The following is a 23,559-nucleotide window of genomic DNA, read 5'->3' as shown; positions in this document are numbered from 1 at the left end:
TGGCGGCAGAGAACTTCGAGAGAGGTTACTTGTCACTCGGTCGGAAAAGGATTTGGCGATCTCTGGCGATTGTAGCCGTTCGACGTTGTATCTTCTCCCAGCACCTCCCTGTTTTGCCTTGGGTCTGGAAATCCGAAGTGCTACCCTGGCTACAACGAGGTAGTGGTCCGAGTCGATGTTAGCTCCTCGGAAAGTTCGTACATCCATAATGCTGGAAGCGTGTCTGGCGTCGATCGCAATATGGTCAATCTGGTTGACGGTAGATTGATCTGGAGAAGTCCAAGTTCCTTTGTGGATGTTAAGGTGTGGAAAACGCGTACTGGCTACCATGACGTTTCGCCCCGCAGCAAAATCTATGAGCCTGAATCCATTATCGGAAGTGTCGTCGTGCAGGCTGTTTTTCCCGATTATTCCACCAAAGATGTCTTCCCTTCCTAGCTTGGCATTAAAATCGCCCAGGACTATTTTAATATCGTAGCTAGGGCACTGCTCATATGTTTTGTCTAAGAGCTCGAAGAACATATCTTTGGTGTTGTCGTCTTTCTCTTCTGTGGGGGCGTGCGCGCATATCAGGCTAATGTTGCCGAATTTAGCCTTGATGCGTATGGTCATGAGGCGCTCATTGATGCACCTATAGCTCAAGACTTCTTGCCTAAGTCTGGCTCCAATGACGAATCCGCATCCAAATAAGCGCTGTTGGTTTTCGTGGTAGCAGTCACCATAGTAAATATCGCAGTTTTTCATCCTCTTTTTGCCCGGCCCATCCCATCGTATTTCCTGGATGGCGGTGATATCTGCTTTATATCGTTCTAGGGCCTCCGCTAATTCTTCGGCCGCACGTGGTCTGTTAAGGGACCTAACATTTAACGTGCATATCCGAAGTTCGTTGTCCTTTATTCGTTTGCGTTGGTTGTCAACAGTAAATCCGTCCGTATCCGAGGCTTGTTGGTGCTTCGCAACTTTGAAAGCTTTTACGTGGCCAGGAAGTCACCCCGACGCACAACCTCCAACCTGGAGGGCCAGATCCTAAGTATAACTCCAAGGATGGGGAGCCGGATAAAACCGCTCCTTACAGGCCTGGGCTCCGAATAAGTCGAAGAAGCCCTATAAGGTGTTCACTAAGTAGTTCAACCTTACTGGAACTGTAGACGCCACCGTTGATTCCATCTCGGGAATTCCTCCGCTGCCGTCTGGATAAGGAGAGGTGCCTTAGTGGAAACACCTCTCCCCACCTCTCTCGTTTGCTGCCCCCAACAACTTTCCACTGGGGTTGGAACCCAATCTCCAGTTGAGGTACTAGGCACCCGATGTTCACCACGTGGAGGTGAGAGTAGGAGTTGATAGACAGAGGTTGGTTTTAAGAAAAAACCTATGGACGCTTGTGTCCTATAGCTCAAGACTTCTTGCCTAAGTCTGGCTCCAATGACGAATCCGCATCCAAATAAGCGCTGTTGGTTTTCGTGGTAGCAGTCACCATAGTAAATATCGCAGTTTTTCATCCTCTTTTTGCCCGGCCCATCCCATCGTATTTCCTGGATGGCGGTGATATCTGCTTTATATCGTTCTAGGGCCTCCGCTAATTCTTCGGCCGCACGTGGTCTGTTAAGGGACCTAACATTTAACGTGCATATCCGAAGTTCGTTGTCCTTTATTCGTTTGCGTTGGTTGTCAACAGTAAATCCGTCCGTATCCGAGGCTTGTTGGTGCTTCGCAACTTTGAAAGCTTTTACGTGGCCAGGAAGTCACCCCGACGCACAACCTCCAACCTGGAGGGCCAGATCCTAAGTATAACTCCAAGGATGGGGAGCCGGATAAAACCGCTCCTTACAGGCCTGGGCTCCGAATAAGTCGAAGAAGCCCTATAAGGTGTTCACTAAGTAGTTCAACCTTACTGGAACTGTAGACGCCACCGTTGATTCCATCTCGGGAATTCCTCCGCTGCCGTCTGGATAAGGAGAGGTGCCTTAGTGGAAACACCTCTCCCCACCTCTCTCGTTTGCTGCCCCCAACAACTTTCCACTGGGGTTGGAACCCAATCTCCAGTTGAGGTACTAGGCACCCGATGTTCACCACGTGGAGGTGAGAGTAGGAGTTGATAGACAGAGGTTGGTTTTAAGAAAAAACCTATGGACGCTTGTGTCCTCTTGAATGCACATGTCTACCATTTGAACCAGTACTGTAGCACCACCTAAATTAAGGATGTAAATAGAAATAGTGAATGCGAGCAGCTGATTGTTGAAACGTCAAAATCATTCTCCGCTAACTTTGTAGCCCAATTTTTTACACAACGTCGGAGGGAAAATTTTAACTTATTTTGTAGTTGGAAGTATCCAATCAGAATGACTTCACTACGTAGTAACTACATTAGTGAATGCGCCCAATGTAAGCTATGCTGTTATGGAAATTGCTTATTCATTTCTATATTATAGGAAAATAAATAAACTTATTTCTATTCATTGTTCGATTCTTGAAAAAAAAAAACACAATACTACTTTTAACAGTTAAGTATATTCAACTTCAATTTACTAGTAACCTTCTTTATACTATAAAACAGTATTAACATAAATAAATATTGTCATTGGAAAAGAAAATGATAAATACATGTACGTTTTTAGCACTCACAGTTCTTTCTTTTTGAAATTCCAATAGTCCAGCTGAGTTTTTTAACATAATTATTTTCTTATTCGTCTTAAAAAAAACCATAGCAGACTAAGAAATTCTTTTGTACATATTTACAACAAAATACTTAGCTTTAGTTAACATTTTCTCGATATTTCATAATCGACTTTCATGTTTCGATATCAGATCACTCTTGGTCGATACCAAAATATCACTGCACAAAGCCTTGTTTCTCAAATTAATATCCTCAGTTAAGAGCATAACATTATCTATGTGTTCTTTGACTTGCAAACAACAATTCAAAATGCTATCATCTGGTGAAGTTACTTTAATCAAATGTTTATTTTCATCAGAAGAACTTTGAGCTGAAAGGATTGCATAATTTTTGAGTGCTTTCAAAAAAACCAAAAACTGATCTTCTTACCTTGAATGTGTTGTATCCTTTTTTCAAAGGCTTTATTAATATAATGAATGGCTCTTGTGGCACGAGTTTTAATACTTTCACTCGGTGAACGGATTTTCAATTTATCCAACTCCTGTAGTACACAATACGGTATGTAAATAACAGTTCCATCAGTATCTAAAAAGATGTATGTAATCAAACTTGAAGTAAAGTAAAACAGTAAAAAAAAAAAAAAAAAAACTGACCGCAAAGTTTCATCGTTGTCAATTCGTCGACAAACGTAACATTTTCGAGAAAAACATTCGTGTCGACAACAAAGTAGAAATAATCGGTTCTCCACTCTTGCTTCTGTTGGTTTTTGTCTGCCGCCAATCGAAGAAGATTTTCGTTGATAATATCTCGATGCTCACTTTGCGTGGACACATTTGATAAGCTTTGGTTGGACACAGAGGGCGAGGTTGTCTATTGAAAAGAAGGTAAACTTTCAAAAAATATTACTCCTTTAGAATAGGCGTCAGAATTCTTACGTTGGCGTTATTCAGAGAAAAAGAAAAATCTTCACAAATTGGTTGCCAGTCCATTGACTCACACTCAAAATGAGAGGAAGATGAAGAGCACACACTATCGTTTCTTGGGCTAGTAGCTAGACTGTACGACATGGGAGACAGTATCGGCTGTGGTCGATCAGGAATAGTACTTTGATGCTGCAAAGATTGTCGTAACCGTTGCAGTCTATCATTAGCTGAAATAAAATTGTATCATTTAAATGAAAAAGAAGCAAAATTAAAAACTTAACTTAGGTACTTACCAATTCCTGTTGAAGTGGAACTAGGTGGGCTGGAATTGGTACTAAATTGAGGACTCGGTAGGAGGTTTTCAGAATGGCTATTTTGTGAGGAAGTTTTTGGTACAGACTGTTTGCTCTTGAACGAAGTCCTGGACCTGTGGGAGAGATTAGAAGGCTTTTTCGATTCTCTCACTTTGTTAACAGGCTCTGCTTTTTTAAATAAACTCGAACAGAAGTCCTTAATCACTGACATGATGCTTGACGTCTGCTCATTGGATGGCTCTATGTTGTCATTAAGGTCACATTTGGGCTTCTCTTCAGTGACTAGCGATATCTTTTCATCGAACTCGCTTGAAGTTCTAATTTTCTTTGGACTACTAACGTTTGTATTGTCTCTTTTAGGATGTAACGATAAACTGGAAGATGGGTTATTGGGGAGCTGTTCGGTTGGAATTGCAACCGATGAAGAAGAGGTACATATTGAATTGACGACATCATTATGTTTTCGTTTTGCTGCCTTCCTTTTGGAAGCTTTCCGCTCGTTTAGATCGGTAGGTGGCTTTTTGGGAATACGGAACTTATTCTTATCCGATTGGGAATTCGTGTTCTTTTTCTCAGCTGCAACAGGTGCACCTTCGTTGTTCTTTTGTGGTTTATCGGTGGTTTTATGCGAAACGATTGATTCTTTAGGGATTTTGCTGCTTTTCGAGGAGGATTTTGGGGGTTTGTCGATTTGCTTATTGGAGGAAAAGTCCAATCTTTTATTCTTTGAACCATCTTTTGCCTTTACCACTGACGAATCTTTGTGCTTTGTTTTCTCTAAATTCTTTTGAAGGCGCTTAAGACGATCTTGTGCTGGAGTTTTCATGTTGCTTTGAACTAAAAAAAATAAATATTTTATTTTGTGTAAATCGATGGAAGTTATTCACTTCTTTTAACCTAAAATATTTTGCTGCGTTTTGTGTGATGATGATGGAGATGTGGTGCACCAGCGAGTTTCTCCTGATTTCTTATTGAACATATAAAATTGACCAGGGCGGCTCTTTGATTGGCATCGTATCCAATTATTGTTATTATTGGACGCGGACGCGTTTGGTTCATCCATATTTATTTTTATCAATTTATAACTGTTAAAAAAACAATGTTGTATTTATTAAAAATTTTAGAAAACAAATATAATTTCCCCTTAAATGTCAAATCTATTTGGAAAGTGCTGCCAGTGTTATTATTTTTAATTGATCGAACATCTTTTAACAGTAACGGCCATTAAAAGTACATTTATTGTGACTATGAAAAAATTAACTTTTTTCGATAACATTTAATTTTTTTTTAATAAATTGTGTAGATATAATTAAATATGGCAGCTAGTCGATACATATTCATGTAGAAAATAAGTGTTTTTACCTATTTAGATATGCTTCTCGTTTTGTAGGTTTGTGTTTTTTTTTTCTTGTTTTTTTTCAAAGGAGCAAAGTTTGATAAAATAAACATGTACCAAAAAATAATGTTTCAAGTTAAACACTCAATTAGCCTGGCATTTACTTCCTATAAAAAGTTATGGTAATCGATACGATTTGTCAAACTGAAAATGTTGATATTTTTGAACGTTTTAAGGTCCCTGCAACCAAAATCAAAAATTATACGTTGGTACGTTTTATGTACATCACTTAATTTCACCAAAATAAAGTGAGCTGTTATTTTAGTATAGCAATTTTTTTTTAAAAGTTGACTTGACTCCAAAAATCTCACGATCCAATTAGAAGGTTAAAACAAATTTAACAAAATAGTTTTTTAAATAGACTGAAAATAATATTTGTTACTCAAATATTCAAACAAAACATTTACGAAAAATCAGATTAAATTTTTTTTCAAAAATTAAAACCCACAAAATAGATTTAGTAACATTTTTTAAAATTGGAAAACAAAACAATGTACAATATGAATTAAGAAACCGCGTGGAATTTAATGCTTTGAAAACGCAATGCTGTCTTGTATCGTTAAAGCGAAATATACCCCCCCTGCCATTATCCATAAATGGCACTTGCATCGAGGAAACTGAACATCTCGATATTCTTGGTATGTGTATCACCAACCACCCTTTGTGGAACGATCACATACGCGATGTCGCCAAAAATGCTGCAAGATGTTTGGGTTTTCTAAGGCGATGCAAGATTTTTTTCTCCCTCTCTGATCTGGCTGTTATTTACAAGACTTATATACGTCCAAAGCTTGAGTATAACTCCCATATCTGGGCTGGTGCTCCTGCAACTTACTTAAGCTTCTTGAATAGTATTGAAAGTAGAGCACTTAGATTGATTGGTGATATTACCATCATAAAATAAATGTTTCTTGTCTCACCCTCTTTTACCGTTATTTTAATGGTTTATGCTCTAGAGAAATAGCCAGCTGCATTCCTTCCCTTAAACAGTTCAACCGTAATACTCGGGCTTCTAGGAATGCTCATCAATATACCCTTGAGGCCATCTTCGGTCGTACTGTCAAGTACAGAGATTCGTTCTTTAGCCGTACTATGCGAATGTGGAATGCCTTGCCACACTCTGTCTTTCCCACCTATTGCAATATTCAGGAATTCAAAACCAATGTGCACCGACATCTCCTTTCAACCCCTCTCTGCCTATCCTAGTGCTCACACTGTGTCTAAATAATAATTAACAGGGTTTTTTACAAGTAAATAAAATCGTAGCAAACATTTCACTAAATTGGTTTAACGTTCCAAAGAACTCAAAGACAGCTTTAATTATTGATGTCATACTTTTGAAGTTCTTTAAATAACAATATTTTAAAGGATACTATTATCATTATTTGGTAGTACATACAAAATATTGATGTGGACGAAGTATGTTTTCAAAAAAAAACAGTGCTACATGCCACACTAAAAACAAAAGAAAGGACATCAAATGTGTGTAAACTAAAACTTATTATTGGAACATCGTTGCTTACTTTACAAAAAAACATAAAACGTTAATAACCAAAAACCAAAGATTTTCCAAATAACATTACTTTCCCATAATTTCCAAATGTTTTTTAACATACCTTTATCCGATGGTCTAAATTTTCGATGACGCTGAGCCATAATTGAGGTTCTATACGGTTATTGGCCCAAATTATGGGATCTTTTAGCTCTTGAATTGTTGTTGGCTTATCGACATGCACTTTTTCTTTCAAATAATTTCAAAGAAAGAAATCCAACGGTGTCAAATTACATGACCTTGGTGTTCAATTGACATTGCCACCACGTGAGTTAACACGTCTACTGTATTTGTCACGTAAAACATCACATTTTGGGAAAAATACGGGGGGCGACTTTCCATTACCGCAGCACGAATTTCCTTCTGATTTTTTTTTTACAGTTAGGTAGGGGTCTCAATAGAACATGTTTTAAATATTAGGGCGAGGAAACAACTTTAATTCATAAAAAAAAATATTTTCTTTTTCGGACTTAACCCTACTTTTTTTGTATTGCATTTCTTGAGCCTAAAACAAGTTTTTTTTAATTGATAGCACGGCGTACTAAGAGCTAGGTATGTAAGGGGGGGCATGCTGCCCCCCTGCAACCCCCCTGCTTGGGGTCACTATAGGATTTGGGGTGGGTGCGAGTCTGGGTATATGCAAAGTACTTTTCGATTTGAGCACTAAAATAAAAGAAATTACCAAGAAAAAAAAAACAAGTATGGCAACACTGAACAAAAAACAGGGAAGAAATGTCAAAATCAACCATTTTTGAGTGTTTTGTATGGAAAAAAGTGAACTTTAATAATTAATTAAAAATAGAAATAAATGTTTCCTCGCTCTAAAATTGCTATAGTTATTATTTATTTGCACATATCTATCGAATAAAAAAAACCGCCAGTCGAAATTCGTGCTGCGGTAATGGAAAGTTGAGCCAAATACGGCTCGATGATGCCGTTAGCCCAAGAACCACCTCCGATTGTAAGCACATTTGTATGATTAAATTTACCGAAAATGATATGCATATTCATTTAAACTCTAATTTTATAATAAGCCTGAATAAGTTTAACGCGTTGTTCAATTTTGTATCTTTCCATGGTTCAACTTGAGTTAGTCTAAAATGCAGAAAATAAATTTATTTGATTGACATTCCACAACGTCTCTTAAACTTTAAGCAAGCTCTACAAAGGTGACATCGAGAAACAATTCCTCAGATAGTTGTTATCTGAAAAATAACAGAAATCTGAACTGGCCTATTAGTTGTCAATTTTTTGTACAGTTCGATAACTTCACCTGATAAGATAACCAAAACCGAACCGATAACACATTTGAGAATTGTAGGTTGAGGTTGGGTCGGGAATTTTTCAAGAATTCAAGTCTTCCATTGGCCGGCTACGGGAGAACTAACAATTTGGTTTTCTGTTTAAATAATTTTAATTAGATTTAGTTGAATTTAATTCAATTAACAGTAAAATAAACTTAATTAAAAGTAATTTAAAGCCACCAATTTGTTGTTTTTTCTCTCTAGTTGGTTTTTAAAACATAATTTAAAATGATTAAGGTAAGCGAACCTGTGACATCTTAAACTTGCATTCATTCTTATTTTGCCAAAAGATCAAAGTATAAAAGAACAAAAGTTAAGTTCCATTTCAATTCTTTAGATGTTATCATTTCCTTTCAACTGTACATTTCGAAACATTGAACTTTAATACTAAACCTTTTAATATGTAGGAAAATTTTGAGTCCAAAGTCCATTCAATCATTGCATTCGTGTTTAACCTGTTGAGTTCTTTTTTTAAATAATGTATTTTTCCTTCAGAACGCAGTATCACTTGTGACTGGAGGAGCTTCAGGTTTGGGTCGTGCTACTGCCGAGCGTTTAGCACGCAATGGAGCCAAAGTAGTTCTTGCCGATTTGGCAACCTCCAAAGGCAACGAAGTTGCCAAGGAACTGGGTGACAACGTTGTGTTTGTCCCAGTCGATGTAAGTTCTGAGAAGGATGTCCAAAACGCTGTGCAGGTCGCCAAAGATCAGTTCGGACGTCTGGATTTGGCTGTTAATTGTGCTGGAACTGCTGTTGCCTTCAGGACATACAATTTCAATAAGAGCCTCCCTCATAAGTTAGAAGATTTCGCCAGGGTGTTGACCATTAACACTGTGGGAACTTTCAATGTTATTCGTTTGTCTGCCGGTCTCATGGGAACCAACGAACCCAATCAAGACGGACAGCGTGGTGTCATCATTAACACAGCTTCGGTCGCAGCTTACGACGGTCAAATCGGCCAGGCAGCTTACGCCGCCTCAAAGGCCGCCGTTGTTGGTATGACTCTCCCAATTGCTCGTGACTTAAGTACCCAGGGTATTCGTGTTTGCACCATTGCTCCTGGTCTCTTCAACACCCCCATGCTGGCTTCCTTACCTGAAAAGGTTCGTACCTTTTTGGCCAAGAGCATCCCATTCCCCCAACGCTTGGGTGAACCTTCAGAATATGCCCATTTGGTTCAAGCTATCTACGAAAATCCCCTCATGAACGGCGAGACTATTCGTATCGATGGTGCCCTTCGCATGCAACCTTAAGATAAGTAAAATGTTTTCAAAACCGAAAGTGCATTTAATTTAAGGTAAATGTTCCCAGTTTTTTTTTTTTATTTTTAAATTTTGAATAAATCGTTCTTTGATTATGGAAAGAATTTAATTTGTTTTTATTTGTTCAGCATTTAATGGGATGGAGTTATCTTCTCTTCTTATCAGTTCAAGTAGGCATTATGAACATTGGACTTAAGAGTGCAAGGTGGGGACGAATAATATTGCAAAAATTAAGATCGAAACGTGAGGAACGAAGGTTTGTCAAGAAATACCTACCATTTAATAGATTTCAAAATGAAATAACATAAAACAATAAGAGTTTTTTGATCAAACATTAGGCTTTATAAAGTTGTAAAGTTATGTAGACTTTTTGTATACAGTTAAACAAAACAATTGAAGGTTAAATGCAGACAGCTTAGAAAATAACAAGAAGTGACCGACCCAAGAAGTTACCAAGGAAAGAAAAAAAGGCCTGCCGTTAATTCTATAAAAAATAATCCGAAAGTCAAGTCTCTGAATTAGATGTAGATATTCCGAACAATTTAGGAAAAGGATTTCGATGAAAATTGTTAGAAATATAATACATGACGCTGGTTACTTTTCCTGGATCCCAAGGCCAAAACCGTTTATTGGTTAAGTGAACAAGATAGAGCGTATGGATTTCCCAAAAGCGTACGTGAATAAGGAATCAGAGTTTTGGGACTATTGAAAAATATAAGCAATCGTTTTTAATATTATGGGAAAAATAGTTGTCACAAATTTTAGAATTCCGACTTCAAGCGTTGTTGATACACCATCTTTCTTTGTTATATAAATAAATATATTATATCCTGTTTGTAAAACAACCAGACTCTAATAGGTTATGGGCGAATCAAAAGAGTCAGTTTGTGGAATTCCGCAATTCAAAGGAAGCGGATTCGATGATTGGCAGTTCATAGTTCGAACACATCTGGACTCGCTTAATCTTGCTGATGTTTTAACGAAAGTCGTTGAGGCTACTAATGGAGGATATGAAGAATTTTCTAGAAGAGATAAGAAAGCGAAGGATAAAATCGTAGCGTTTGTGCATAACGACTGCTCAAGTTGTATCCGTGAAAATAATACTGCTAAAGAGATGTGGGAAAGCCTTCAATCATATTTTTCCTAACACTCTCTGAAAAGTTCGATCCGTTAGTTACTGCCTTACAAAACTTAACGGGTGGAGAACTTACGTTTGGTATTGTCAAAGATAGGATACTTTTGGAAGAAGCGAAATTAGAAGACAGGGAAGGTGAAGTTTTTCATTAAAAATCGGCGTTCGATGAGAAGAAATACCAAAGAAGGCCTTTAAGTTTCAAGATAAATGCTTTAAGTGTAACAAGATAGGGCACTTAGCAAAAGACTTTCGGAAAAATGACGTTGGACCGAATCAAAGATGCAACAAAAATACGAAAGGCATCTGTTTGGTGTAACCAATCAAGAGGAATGAAAGATCTTGGTACAAAAATTAGACTAAGACTCTGGAGCTAGTGATCATCTGTCAAAGAAAAACTAATATTTTTCTTAAGAGAATGAGTTAAGCGAGGCTGTACAGCTCAGGATCTTTAAACGAAAAAACAAACAAGAATGTAGATGTCATTATAAAAGACGTGTTATACTTGCCAGCACTGAGGGACAACTTACTTTCTGTAAGAAAACTTACTAGTGTTGGAGTTGATGTCCAATTCTTCAAAAACAAAGCTGTAATAGTTAAAAATGGACTAGTGATTGCAGAAGCTAACTTGCAAGGAAATTTATCTTCTCAGACAGCCAAGCCGCTCTTAAATCTCTCGCATCTGTCTCCACAAACTCTCAAACAGTCCACGATTGTCGATCATCTCTGAATGAGATGACGGAATAGTTTAACATTCATGTCATTTGGGTGCCGGGCCACAGAGACATTCCGAGAAATTGCAAAGCCGATGAGCTCGCCAAAAACGGAACACTTCTGCCTTATGTTAGACAAAAACGTAACATAGGAACACCACTTGCTACATGCAAATATCTTCTCAAGCAATATGCTCTAAAAAACAACAAATGCTAGATGGTCACAAAGTACCACCTGTCTAGCAACTAAGCATTTCTACCTACCTACCATTGACTTAAAACGGTCAAAAAGTTTGATATCACTGAACAGACAAAGTATAAGCTCTACAATTGGAGTAATAACGGGACACTGCCTCATAGGAAGACATGCTCTGAGGCTAGGGGTCTACACAAATGACTTCTGTAGAAGCTGCATGGACGAGGAGGAAGAATAAACAGTCCAACACCTTCTATGTACATGTCCAGCACTCTCCATCAGAAGGAATAACTTTCTTGGTAATTCCTTCTTCGATAACACCAGTGAACTGGCAACGATTGACACAAAACGTCTCTCTAACTTTATTAAAAGTACAAAATGGTTTGTTTAAATTCATTACTCTCCCATGAGTAACCTCATTAGTGGTATCACAATGGACCCTTGAGGTCTACGTGTGTCAATGACATCTGGACAGCCACTCCCACCTAACCTAACCTAAAGAGGGCCTAACTTTATACATTGATGAATTACAAAATTTAACATGTGTTTAACATGAAGTCGATGGCTAAAAAAAGAGTGTCGTTGGTGAGGTTCATCTCGGGTTGTTCAGTCCCGGTTGTCCTGATGGAGGTTTGTTAGGTGTGGCGGTGTTCAGCCGCGGTAGTATGCTGACTCCAGGCCAGCATAGAAAGACGTCGTCGTCAGTGGGGGGTTTGTCCAAGATATCCATACCACAAAGGTATCTCGGGTCCGGGTGTCGTTCCTGATTGGTCATCCTTCTCATTAATTGGTTAGGGTGGCTGGCGACTTTGGTGATTATCTTCCTTGCTGCCTGTGCAAGGAACTGGTCAAGTTGCTTGATTTCAGCTTCTCCGTAGACTTTACGATTACTATAGTGCTTCTGTCGTTGACGGTCGAATTGTAGATCGGTGCATATCCTTAGTATCTTCCTCTCGAAGACTTTAAGTCTTTCCATTGCAGCTTTTGATGCGGTGAACCACATCGGAAAACCGTAGGTGATAACCGGTCTTAGCAGTTGTTTGTATATCAACATTTTCGTTGGTTTACTTAATCCAGTTTTCTTCTTCAAGAGAGGATGAACTCGATGGAGTGCGATGTTGGCTTTTGTTATCACAGCCTTAGAGTGAGGGTTGAAGCGCAGCAGCTCATTGAAGTGTATTCCCAGGTATTTGGCGTTCTTCTTGGCTTTAATCCTTGATCCATCCGGGAACGTAAGAACAAGGTTTCGGGCCACTGCCGCCGATCTACAGCGGCTGTTGTTGGTGACAGGTCTCCGGAAGCATACCAGTTCCGATTTGGAGGTATTTATTCTTATTCCCCACTTCTGGTAGTACTCGTATAAAGTCTGCTTATGTGTGATTCTACTCTTCGGGCTGCGATCGTAGAAAACATGGAGGACGAATAGGTGAGTGAGTCATCCGCAAACAGCAGGTTCTCACAATCCGTTTGTACTGGCTGGTCAGATGTCATCAGGCTGTAGAGGAATGGTCCAAGTTTCGATCCTTGGGCGAATTCAGCCTTTACGTCTCTAATCGTTGACTTGCAACTATCTATTTCTACGAAGAAGTTTCTAAAAGAAAGAAAAGAAAACAAAATCTTTATTATTGGCTGTGGGACATTAAAAATTCGGAGCTTATGGATGAGGGCCTCAATCCATACGCTGTCGAAAGCTTTCTCGACAACCAGAAAGCATGTAACTGTGGCTCGGTGGCTATTGAGAGTAGCGGTGACGTCGGACTGAAACTTTAGAAGTGGATGGATCGTTGAGTGAGCCTGTCGGAATCCAAACTGCATGTCGGGGATGATGCTATGCTCGTTGCAGAATTTCTTCAGTCTCCTTAAAATGACTTCTTCCAGAATTTTGCTGATGTTGTTGAGGAGTGAGACAGGCCTGTAGTTGGAGATCACATTGGTACTGGCTTTCTTCGGAATGCCACTACTTGGGCTGTCTTCCACTTTTTTGGAAAGTAGCAGTTGTTGATGCAGTTATTTATGATAATAGTCAAGATTATCAAAAAAACTTGAGGAAGTCTTTTCAGGATATATTTGGAAATCCCGTCCATTTCAGTTGACTTCTTCGGCTTCAAGTTGTTAATGATCTCAGCTATCTCCTCAGGATTGCAGAATTTATGGGTATTAGCTGGTTCATCAGCTTTGCAGTTGTCGTCAAATTGAACTTCAATGTTTGGCTGTTGAATCAACTGGATGGGGGTTTCTACTTCGTTGAGGAAGGCTTGGTCCGTTGATGGTTTTGTAGTGAAACTCTGTTCAAAGTGTTTGGCAAAAGCTTCCACTTTGTCATTCGTTGAAGTTAGCTCGATGTTGTTGCTCATCATGACTTCCGGCAGTGGTTTTCTCCTACCGATGAGGCGGTTTATTTCCTTGAAGGCGTTTGGTCCCGGTTTTATCTCCCTCAATTTCTTTTTGAAGGAGATGTCGTTGTGGTGTCGGATGGAGTTTCGGAACATGATCTTCAAACATTCCAGTTCGTTCTTGACAGTCCGGTATTCAGGGTTTACCCTGTTGAGTTCCCTCTGATGGAACCTCTGGAGGCGCTTTCTCAGCCTTTGTCGGTGGGAGTATAGGTTTTGAACATACTCTGGGAGCTGTTGGTATCTGTCTTTTGTTGTCCTGTGGATTTTTTAGGCATCAAGTGCAATTGTAATGGTTGATTCCATGGACTCGACAGCCTCATCAATTTCGCCATTAGTTTTGGAACAATTTAACTTTATTTATAGCTGTTTCACACAACTTGAACACAATTTTCCTTTTGTGTCCTTTAAAAACGACATTCGAATTGCAATTCGTTACCTCTCTTGGTGTAGAAACAAAATTTTCGTTTTCGAACGGTAATGACATTCGAAAACACATTGCCAGGTACGAAAAATCCGAATACGGATTTGTCATTCCGTATGTACTAGATTTCTCATCCGCATTAGAAATAGAGAGTACAATATTCGTTTTCGAAACGTATTACAGAGTAGGGCCCCTGGTCTAGTCACGAGAACAAATCTCAACAGGAATATTAACATCATCGCTTCAGCAGGTCTTCGAATCCAATGCTGAGATACGGCGCAGTAAAGGAAGACCGTAACACAAATGTACCTACCTACCTAACTACCGACCGATTGCACTTACGTCCCTTCTTTCCAAGGTCATGGAAATGCTGGCATCAGGCTCTCTTATCGAAAATGCGTGCTTTCGGTTTTCATGAATCCCTCCTTTATTGGATTAGTAATTACCTTTCGAATTGTTCAATGCAAGTGGTATTGGATGGATTCAAGTCTGAAAACCACAAAATAAATGCTGGTGTGCCCCAGGGCTCTGTTTTAACTCCAACACTCTTTCTCATTTTTATTAATGATCTCTTGTCTGCAACATCTAATCCAATACATTGTTTCGCTGACGATAGTACTCTTAGCTTTTCATATTCGTTTTCAGATTCACACCCCTCTTCTTCGGATGTGGAACTGCAACGACAAAATATGATAAGCTCATTAAATTCCGACCTAAACAGCATTGTGCAATGGGGAATAAGAAACCGTGCTTCGAAAACGCAATGCTGTCTTGTATCGTTAAAGCGAGATATACCCCCATTGCCATTATCCATGGATGGCACTTGCATCAATGAGACTGAACGCCTCCATATTCTCGTTACGAGTATGTGTATCACCAACCACCTCTTGTGGAATGATCACATACGCTATGTCGCCAAAAATGCCGCAAGATGTTTGGCTTTTCTAAGCCGATGCAAGAAGTTTTTCTTCCCCTCTGATCTGGCTGTTAACTACAAGACTTATATACGTCCAAGGCTTGAGTATAACTACGACATCTGGGCTGGTGCTCCTGCAACTTACTTAAGCCTCTTGGATAGTATTGAACGTAGAGCACTTAGATTGATTGGTGATATTACCATCATAAGATCATTTACGCCACTTGAACATCGTGGAAATGTTTCTTGTATCACCCTCTTTTACCGTTATTTTAATGGTTTATGCTCTAGAGAAATAGCCAGCTGCATTCCTCCCCTTAAACAGTTCAACCGTAATACTCGCGCTTCTAGGAATACTCATCAATATACCCTCGAGCCCATCTTTGGTCGTACTGTCAAGTATAGAGATTCGTTCTTTAGCAGTACTATGCGAATGTGGAATGCCTTGCCACACTCTGTCTTTCCCAGCTATTGCAATATTCAGGAATTCAAAACACCGACATCTCCTTTCAAACCCTTTCTCCCTTTCCTAGTGCTCACACTGTGACTACATAATAGGGTAATATATCCTTTTGAGTGTGCGCTTATTATAAAAAAAAATCTCTTTAATGTTTAAAACTAAATGCCTTTAAAGTCCAACTTAGCTTCTATCCAACAAAGTAATAAGCAAAGCATCAGTGTGACTTTTATAGATTTTCGTATTTTTTATTTCTTTAGTTTTTTTAGTGGTAAAAAATGTAAGGAAACAAATAGCGAACCTCCAAGTTAGACAAGTGTTCTAATCTTAACTTTTCAATTTTGTTTCCGTATTGTATTATGCAGTTAGCTTTCTATTTCTTTTTCCTATCAAATATGTATGTAGATCAAATTTAGCATTTCCTTTCTCTTTAAAACAAAATACACTTTGAATATTAAGAAACACCATTAATCTCTAACTATGCTATGCTAACACAACTCAAAATAAAATAAAAAGACAAGAAAAGAAAACAATCAAATAAAGAAATCACACTTCTGTGATGTGCATGTGAGTTAATTTAATTCACTCCACATTTCATCAATTAATAAATAAAAGTTTAAATATGAATAAGAATCCAGAAGCCAAATTCCGCAAGCGTGCGATTTCTCTACCTACACAAGAGTCCGTGATAAACACTAGTGTTCCACAATTTTGAGATGCATTTATGCACTTTTTTCTCAAGATGTGTAAATTTATTCACCGATATTTTTGAAGACAAGTAGAAAGTTTGCGCTTCATGAAACAATTCATTTACGCTTGCGGAATTGGGCACCATAGAAGCGGATATGGATTGCACCTGATCAACCATCTTTGTTGTTTAAATGTTATATGTTTGATAAGGAAAGAAATAATAAATCAAATAGTGTTTTCTTTTCTGTTTTTTTATTACAATTTTCTCATCAAAAAATGTCTTTTTTGTTTTCATTCTGAACGTGTAAGTCTTTTCATTTATGGGTTTTTAAGTATTTTTTAGGTTTGTTGAAAAACAAAAATAAAAGAAATGAAAAACAATTGTACATACAATACATAAAAAGGAATGCAAATCATCTTCATAATAAATGTAAATAATTATTATATTATAATAAGACTATAAATAATGAAAAAGAATGTATTTTGTGTCGCGTATGGTGTTTGTTTTTTTTTTATAGTGTGAATGGTAGTTTTTTTGTTTTTGTTTTATATTTAATAATTAAGAAGAGGAAATGCCTTTGTATTTCTAGTTTAATAAAAAAAAGAACATGTTTTTTTCTTTGTTTATGCAAAATTTCTCTTCATTTCTCTTTTTCTTTTTAATTTTGTTTATAAATTTAGCGGTTCGCGGTTATGGAGATGTTGTTTGCCGCATTGCTGGCTGTTGTTGATACTTGGGGGAGAGATATTAACAACACAAGATGTTATCTATTGTTATTTCTCTCTCCCGCTTCTCTCTCGCTTTCTTGTTTTTCATATATAATTATATAATAATAATAATTAAAAAATAAAAATTAGCAATACATAATACGGTTTTGCGAGAACTACTACGCTTAGAAGCACTTCCTGTGGACAATTGATGGGCCAGACTCGTCGTATTCCTGTTTCGAGATCCACATCTGTTGGAAAGTGGAGAGTGATGCCAAGATAGATCCACCGATCCATACGGAGTATTTCCTCTCTGGTGGTGCAATGATCTTGATTTTCATTGTGGATGGAGCCAATGCGGTGATTTCCTTTTGCATACGGTCAGCAATACCTGGGTACATGGTGGTACCACCTGACAATACTGTGTTTGCGTACAAGTCCTTACGGATATCGACATCGCACTTCATGATGGAATTGTATGTGGTTTCATGGATACCACATGCTTCCATACCCAAGAATGAGGGCTGGAATAGGGCTTCAGGACAACGGAAACGTTCATTACCAATAGTAATAACTTGACCATCGGGCAATTCGTAGCTCTTTTCCAATGAGCTAGATGATGCGGCTGTTGCCATTTCTTGCTCAAAATCTAGAGCAACATAGCAGAGCTTCTCCTTGATGTCACGGACAATTTCACGTTCAGCTGTTGTGGTAAATGAGTAACCACGTTCAGTCAAGATTTTCATCAAGTAATCTGTCAAATCACGACCAGCCAAATCCAAACGAAGAATGGCATGAGGCAAAGCATAACCTTCATAGATTGGCACAGTGTGTGAAACACCATCACCAGAATCTAACACAATACCAGTGGTACGACCAGAGGCATACAGTGAAAGTACAGCCTGGATGGCAACATACATAGCGGGAGTGTTGAATGTCTCAAACATAATTTGAGTCATCTTCTCTCGGTTGGCCTTTGGATTTAGTGGAGCTTCAGTCAAGAGGACAGGGTGTTCCTCGGGTGCGACACGCAATTCATTGTAGAAGGTGTGATGCCAGATTTTCTCCATATCATCCCAGTTTGTGACAATACCGTGCTCAATTGGGTATTTCAAAGTAAGGATACCTAAAAAAAAGAATAGAAGCAAATTTTAAATTAATATTGTTTTTAGGTTTTATTTTTGAGAGGATTCAAGGTGTTTTAATAATTTTTCTGTGTACCTAACTAGTTTCATCTAGGAACCACTTAGAATAGGTAGACTTTTGTCTTCCCCTTTGAAAAAGAAAAAAATGCTTCTGCATCATTGTGACAAACATTTACAAAAAATATAGATAACTTGGAAAAAAGTGAATTTACTTCAAATTATTGCTGCCTTGAACTAAAGCTGCATTAAAGTAGGTATTTAAAGGTATGCAAACTTATATGAAGATCAACAAATTACTATTTTGATTCTTTCTTGCTAGAATTAAAATATTGCTTACTATTAAGTAGGTATGTATCTAAAGTTCATTTAGAAGAAGGTATTCTCTTAAAAAAGTAGGTACACAAAGGTTTGTAGGTATACTTTTAATATATTTCTAATTTTCAATTAGCAAGCTATACCTAACGTTCAAATGTATAGCAATTAAAATACCTATTTTGTAATTTTGATTCATTTAACTTGAGAGTTCAAGACACTCCCTTGTTATGATACCTATATTGTAAGTATCTACTTCGAGATGGATGTAAGACACACCCTATTTTGAACAAAAGAATAAATTCTCAAATCATTTAAATCATAGGTAATGCTCTTCTTTAAATTTTTAAATGTATCTAAGAGTATACTATGTGTACAATTTAAATTTTGGAAAACCAACTTACCTCTCTTGCTTTGTGCCTCGTCTCCAACATATGAGTCTTTTTGTCCCATACCGACCATGACACCTTGATGTCTTGGACGACCGACAATGGATGGGAATACAGCTCGTGGAGCATCATCTCCAGCGAAACCGGCTTTGCACATACCGGATCCATTGTCGACAACCAATGCAGCTACTTCTTCGTCGCACATGTTGATTTCTATAAAATGAAACGAAAAACTTATTAGATACACAAAATCTTCTAAAAAAAATTTAGTTTTCTTTTTTTCTTCAAATTTCTAAGCGTATTCGATCGGATTTTTTTCAGAAGTGAATCACGGTTTTATAAGCAAAAAACCAGAAGCGAAAAAATAAAATTTAAGGAAAAGGACACTAAAAGGGCAACGCCCTTGGTGCTGCGTATAAAAAATAAAAAAAAAAATAAGCAAGGTGGTTGATTTTCTCTCTATCCATTTTTGAAAAAGAAAAACACCACCAACAAGCTACCCACACTTAAAAACCCGGTAAAAGTTTTATAAGAACGAAAAATATTCAAATTCAACGAAAATTACCTTTTCTTTTTTTGTTTTATAAAACGCACAAAATTTCAATGAAAATTTATTTTCTTAAATTTCTGACTTTAAAATCAAAAACTTGAATTCACAAAATTTATTACAAATTTGAAAAAAGCAAATCTTGCAGAAGGAGAGCAGCAAAGTAGGATTCTATATGTATTCACAGAGCTCGAAAGTGCGACGCAACCACTTCGACAATTAAATGACAAGTGACGCTACGGTTAAAAAAATTCAAAAATCCACCGTTCAGTTCAACTGCTATTTTACCCCAGGCTTCTGCTGGATGATGATGCCCATGTCCGCTGCTCCCACTCTACCCTGCCCCTACATATAACACACAAACCCATACCCTCTTTAGTCATCATTATTATTATCGTCAACTAACACTACTATATTATATCTTTTCTATACTATCGTTTGGGTGCGGTGTGTAGCTGCGGCGACGACCAAAAGGGGAAATCGCAATTTCTACAATGCCATTGCGCAGAAGCAGAGCCGAGCGAGAACCAGATAAAACCCATACACAACCAACCACACCCATCCAAAACCAAATAATCATGTAAAAGCCGATAGCTTTTTTATACTACAGTAAGGTTGTTTGTGTGGGTATGTGTGTGTTTATAACACCCGGCCGGTAAATCTACAGCGGAAAGGGGAATACAAAACGACACAAAATCGTGAATCGAACGTTTCTCTGACCATATATGGTAATGTTTTGTGCTGTTTGAAAAATTTCCCCTCAAAATGACGATGACGACTTCCCGTCGTTCAACGTTGGCTTGTTTGTCACACAAAATACACCCAAAACCGAACTTGGATTGAAACAAATAACAAAAGAAAACGAAGAATTAAAAAGGAAAAAAAAGAAAAAAATAAGTCAAGTTCACGTGCCATTTCCTTCTTTGTTGGTGCTTTTAAGTATGAAATAAAAAATGTGTGAAGCCTGATGATAGAAGGCGATAGCGGTGGTGGAGAGAGGAGGGAAGTGTGTTTGAATTTGAGTTTGCGTGTAGATGTGTGTGTAAATCGAGGCGAAATGTATCTGATTTACTTTGCCGGCTTAAAATGGGCATTTACCAGAAAAATCAACTTTCTAGAAGAAACTCAGGCGGTATGTTAGTTGAATTTAATTTTCTCTTCTCAAGTGGAAAGTTGAATAAAATAAAACAAAAAAGTAAATAAAGAAAGAAGAGCTGGATTAATTAGTGTACCATCTGTGTTTTCTTAAGCAGTTATGAATTACGATACCGTAAATGGGATACCTAGTAACCGGTACTTTTCATGAGCTAAATGCATTAAATGTTTTAATTTAGTAGATAAATATGCAGGCAAGTATGTAGCTCTAGAAATAACTGCTAAGGTCATTTGAAATTCTCAAAAAAAAGAAGGTACGACGATAAATAAACCTATAAACCTACTGCCTAGGTATAAATTTAGCTTAGGTAACAGTTGAGTAAACTTTGAAACAAAAGAATTTAATATCTATACTTTGGTGCCTTCGTATGCAAATCTGTGGAATAATTAGAAGACAGGAGGAGGTGTTAGTAATTCGACCTAATCTAGGTTTTTGTATTTTTTTTACTAGTTTTAGTTTAAAAGGTCTATTTTTCGAAATTTATAACATTTGATAGGAAACCTACATAAGCAAAAACAACGGGAGTTGCTAGTTTTTATAAAAAACTAATTTACTCTGAGGCTTGACAGTAGTGTTCGAATTAACTTTTCGATATCGAAAATCTGACAGATGATAGCTATTAAATTGACTCTTCAATGAAAAAATCAACCCATTGACTTAGCCTTGAACTTTTTTTCTAGTCATTTAGATATTTAAAGAATTGTTAATCTCAAGACTCGTGGTTCATGACTGCTCGTCTAACTAATTTACTATGAGGCTTGACAGTTACGTTCGAATTAACTTTTCGATATCGAAAATCTGACAGCTTTAGCTATTAAATTGACTCTTCAATGAAAAAATCAACCCATTGACTTAGCCTTGAACTTTTTTGTTAGTCATTTAGGTATTTAAAGAATTGTTAATCTCAAGACTTTGATTTGCAGTGAAAAGTAAGTTAATATTATTTATTTCCTTACCCACTTATAGAGGTTAATTTTGGTTATTACCTAAATTTGAATTTTTTTTTAATAACTGATCAAGAAAATCAAACTTTAAAGAAGGGTGTGACTTCTGACTTATAGTGGACTATGGAAGATCTTTGAATTTAGAAAAACTTGCTCTTTATCTACCTTTTTCAATATAATTTTCGAAATAAGTTAGCAAAATTGACAATAATAGTGAAAGTATTCAGGTAGGTCAAAAGTAAGGAATTCAAGATTGACAAAAATTATGAGATGTCAATCTTAATGTGGGTGTACGTACTTCTCACGTCATTATATAGACAAAATTTGCACAAGGTGAAGTGGTGTGCTTCAACACCACATTCTGAAGTTCAGAGCTAAGGTCTGAATTATTTAAAAATGATTTAATTTCAATGGAAAACTTGAATTTTTTTAGATTTGAAGTGCCTAGGTACAAGAAAAACATGGACTTGTCATTTTTTAAGCACATTTGTACGTTTTTAGCTTGTAACGTCGTTTTTCAAGTTAAGCTTTCCAAGAGTAAAGAATTTGAACTCAAGTCCTCGATTTATAAAAGTGTAGGCATGTATTTACTTGAATTTGAATCAAATAGAAGTTAATTAAGGTAATTTTGTTAATTTTTAACACAAATACTGCTTAAGTACATACGTAGGTAGGTGTTATCACATATATTTCAAAACCTAGAACAACATTCTATGAATAATATTATTTATTTAAGAAATAGGTATACGCTATGCACACGTCATCTTTTTTATGCATATTACATAATGAATAGCACAATGGAATGCCAAAAATTAGGCTAAGAACAATTCTTATCAAGATATTTCAAGGTATTTCTTGATAGTAGATATTATACTATCTTTCAAGGGGAGAATGTAGGTAGATATTTTAACTGTTTCTAAGTGTCACTATTGTAAAAGACCACGTCTACATCACTTTTGCACGCACTACACCACTTTTAGTCCCATGTATCGTTATATCCATTTTTTTTTTTTTATTAAATATTATATTAATCCATTTCGATTCACTTTGAACTTAATATCCGGTAGATTGCGTAAAACCGTTAGAAATTTGAATTTCTATTTATTTAGTATGTAGGTATATTACTTACATTTGGTTTGTTTTAATGTGTTTAAATTAAATAAATACTAAAATTTTAATCCTAATTTAAGGAATATGCTTTGATTGACTTTTATGTTGAAAATGTGACGTTCCTCACAGCACAACAACGTGAAATGTTATGATTTCAAACTGGTCACCGTTGGTGTTTATAAAGGCATCCCCTCTTATCAAACAATTTGGTTTCCATTTCTGACATTTTACCATATATGGGAATGGATGCACAATCAGCCATGTTGCCGCATTTGCCTTCGAAAATTCGTTTCCCCTTTGGGATTTTTGAATTGAATAAAAGTAACCACCGTACCGTTGCCTTTTGCTGTTGCTGTTGCCTATTGCCTTGCCTCGTGTTGTTTGCTTTTGCTTATTTGTTTGATTGTGTGCGAGTGTGTGTGTGTGGCGAATAATTTTTTTTATCTTCTTTAAGTTTTTATTTTCATTTTAGTTCTTTTATCGTCTTTTTTCATCGTCTGCCACTGCTTTTCGTTCGTTTCGTTGAGTTGCTGATTTGAATCCAGCAGTTCAACTCAACTCTCCAATACATATATATAAGTTACACCATGTCAGTAAACATGGATACCTTCTTAGAAAAGGGGGGAAAGGTTTTATTTTGCTTGTTGTACTAAACTGACTGACTATGGCTAATGGCTGGGCGCTGGGGTTTATGCTTGCTAGCTGCTAGCTATATTAACACATACAATACTAATACGCTGTACAGTGGTACTATGATGGTTTTGGATAACTGTGTGAAATGAGTCATTGCGCTGATTATGGAGAATCTGTACACACACACTTTTTCAGATACACATGTGACTAAAATGGTGTGGAATGTCAGTTTGCAAGTTTTTGAAAAGATTTTTTTGAGTATTTTTTTTTCTTTTGTATCATGGATGTGTGAGTGCATGTACACACACATAGAAATATTTGAGCTGAC

General features: G+C 37.1%; 4 protein-coding genes across 5 annotated transcripts; 1 reads left to right on the top strand and 3 right to left on the bottom strand.

The window, feature by feature from the left end:
- Window positions 1–2,489: 2,489 nt before the first annotated feature.
- Window positions 2,490–4,994, bottom strand: LOC129945651 (transcriptional protein SWT1). The gene is made up of 6 exons (XM_056055494.1): window positions 4,749–4,994; window positions 3,831–4,688; window positions 3,550–3,764; window positions 3,268–3,484; window positions 3,044–3,199; window positions 2,490–2,984 (listed from the first exon to the last, which is right to left on the bottom strand). The coding sequence occupies exons 1-6, from the start codon at window positions 4,912–4,914 to the stop codon at window positions 2,776–2,778; spliced, it is 1,821 nt and encodes a 606-aa protein (XP_055911469.1). The 5' UTR covers window positions 4,915–4,994; the 3' UTR covers window positions 2,490–2,775.
- A 3,131-nt stretch (window positions 4,995–8,125) lies between these two features.
- On the top strand, window positions 8,126–9,470 carry LOC129947661 (3-hydroxyacyl-CoA dehydrogenase type-2). The gene is made up of 2 exons (XM_056058294.1): window positions 8,126–8,340; window positions 8,599–9,470. The coding sequence occupies exons 1-2, from the start codon at window positions 8,332–8,334 to the stop codon at window positions 9,355–9,357; spliced, it is 768 nt and encodes a 255-aa protein (XP_055914269.1). The 5' UTR covers window positions 8,126–8,331; the 3' UTR covers window positions 9,358–9,470.
- Window positions 9,471–12,739: 3,269 nt separating this feature from the next.
- LOC129944967 (uncharacterized) lies at window positions 12,740–13,896 on the bottom strand. The gene is made up of 2 exons (XM_056054628.1): window positions 13,502–13,896; window positions 12,740–12,998 (listed from the first exon to the last, which is right to left on the bottom strand). The coding sequence occupies exons 1-2, from the start codon at window positions 13,894–13,896 to the stop codon at window positions 12,740–12,742; spliced, it is 654 nt and encodes a 217-aa protein (XP_055910603.1).
- Window positions 13,897–15,820: 1,924 nt separating this feature from the next.
- On the bottom strand, window positions 15,821–22,776 carry LOC129948255 (actin-5C). 2 transcript variants are annotated; one of them, XM_056059182.1, is made up of 3 exons: window positions 22,618–22,776; window positions 18,857–19,054; window positions 15,821–18,121 (listed from the first exon to the last, which is right to left on the bottom strand). In XM_056059182.1, exons 2-3 carry the CDS (start codon window positions 19,044–19,046, stop codon window positions 17,181–17,183), a joined length of 1,131 nt encoding a protein of 376 aa, XP_055915157.1. In that variant the 5' UTR covers window positions 19,047–19,054; window positions 22,618–22,776; the 3' UTR covers window positions 15,821–17,180. The 2 variants fall into 2 exon arrangements, with proteins under 2 accessions (XP_055915157.1, XP_055915158.1); XM_056059183.1 differs by lacking the exon at window positions 22,618–22,776 and adding an exon at window positions 19,407–19,622.
- Between the last annotated feature and the right edge of the window lie 783 nt (window positions 22,777–23,559).

The sequence above is a fragment of the Eupeodes corollae genome, chromosome 2 (genome assembly GCF_945859685.1).
Source record: "Eupeodes corollae chromosome 2, idEupCoro1.1, whole genome shotgun sequence".
Lineage (NCBI taxonomy): Eukaryota > Metazoa > Arthropoda > Insecta > Diptera > Syrphidae > Eupeodes > Eupeodes corollae.
Note: the sequence above shows the minus strand (reverse complement) of the source record. Positions and strands in the feature narration are given on the sequence as shown.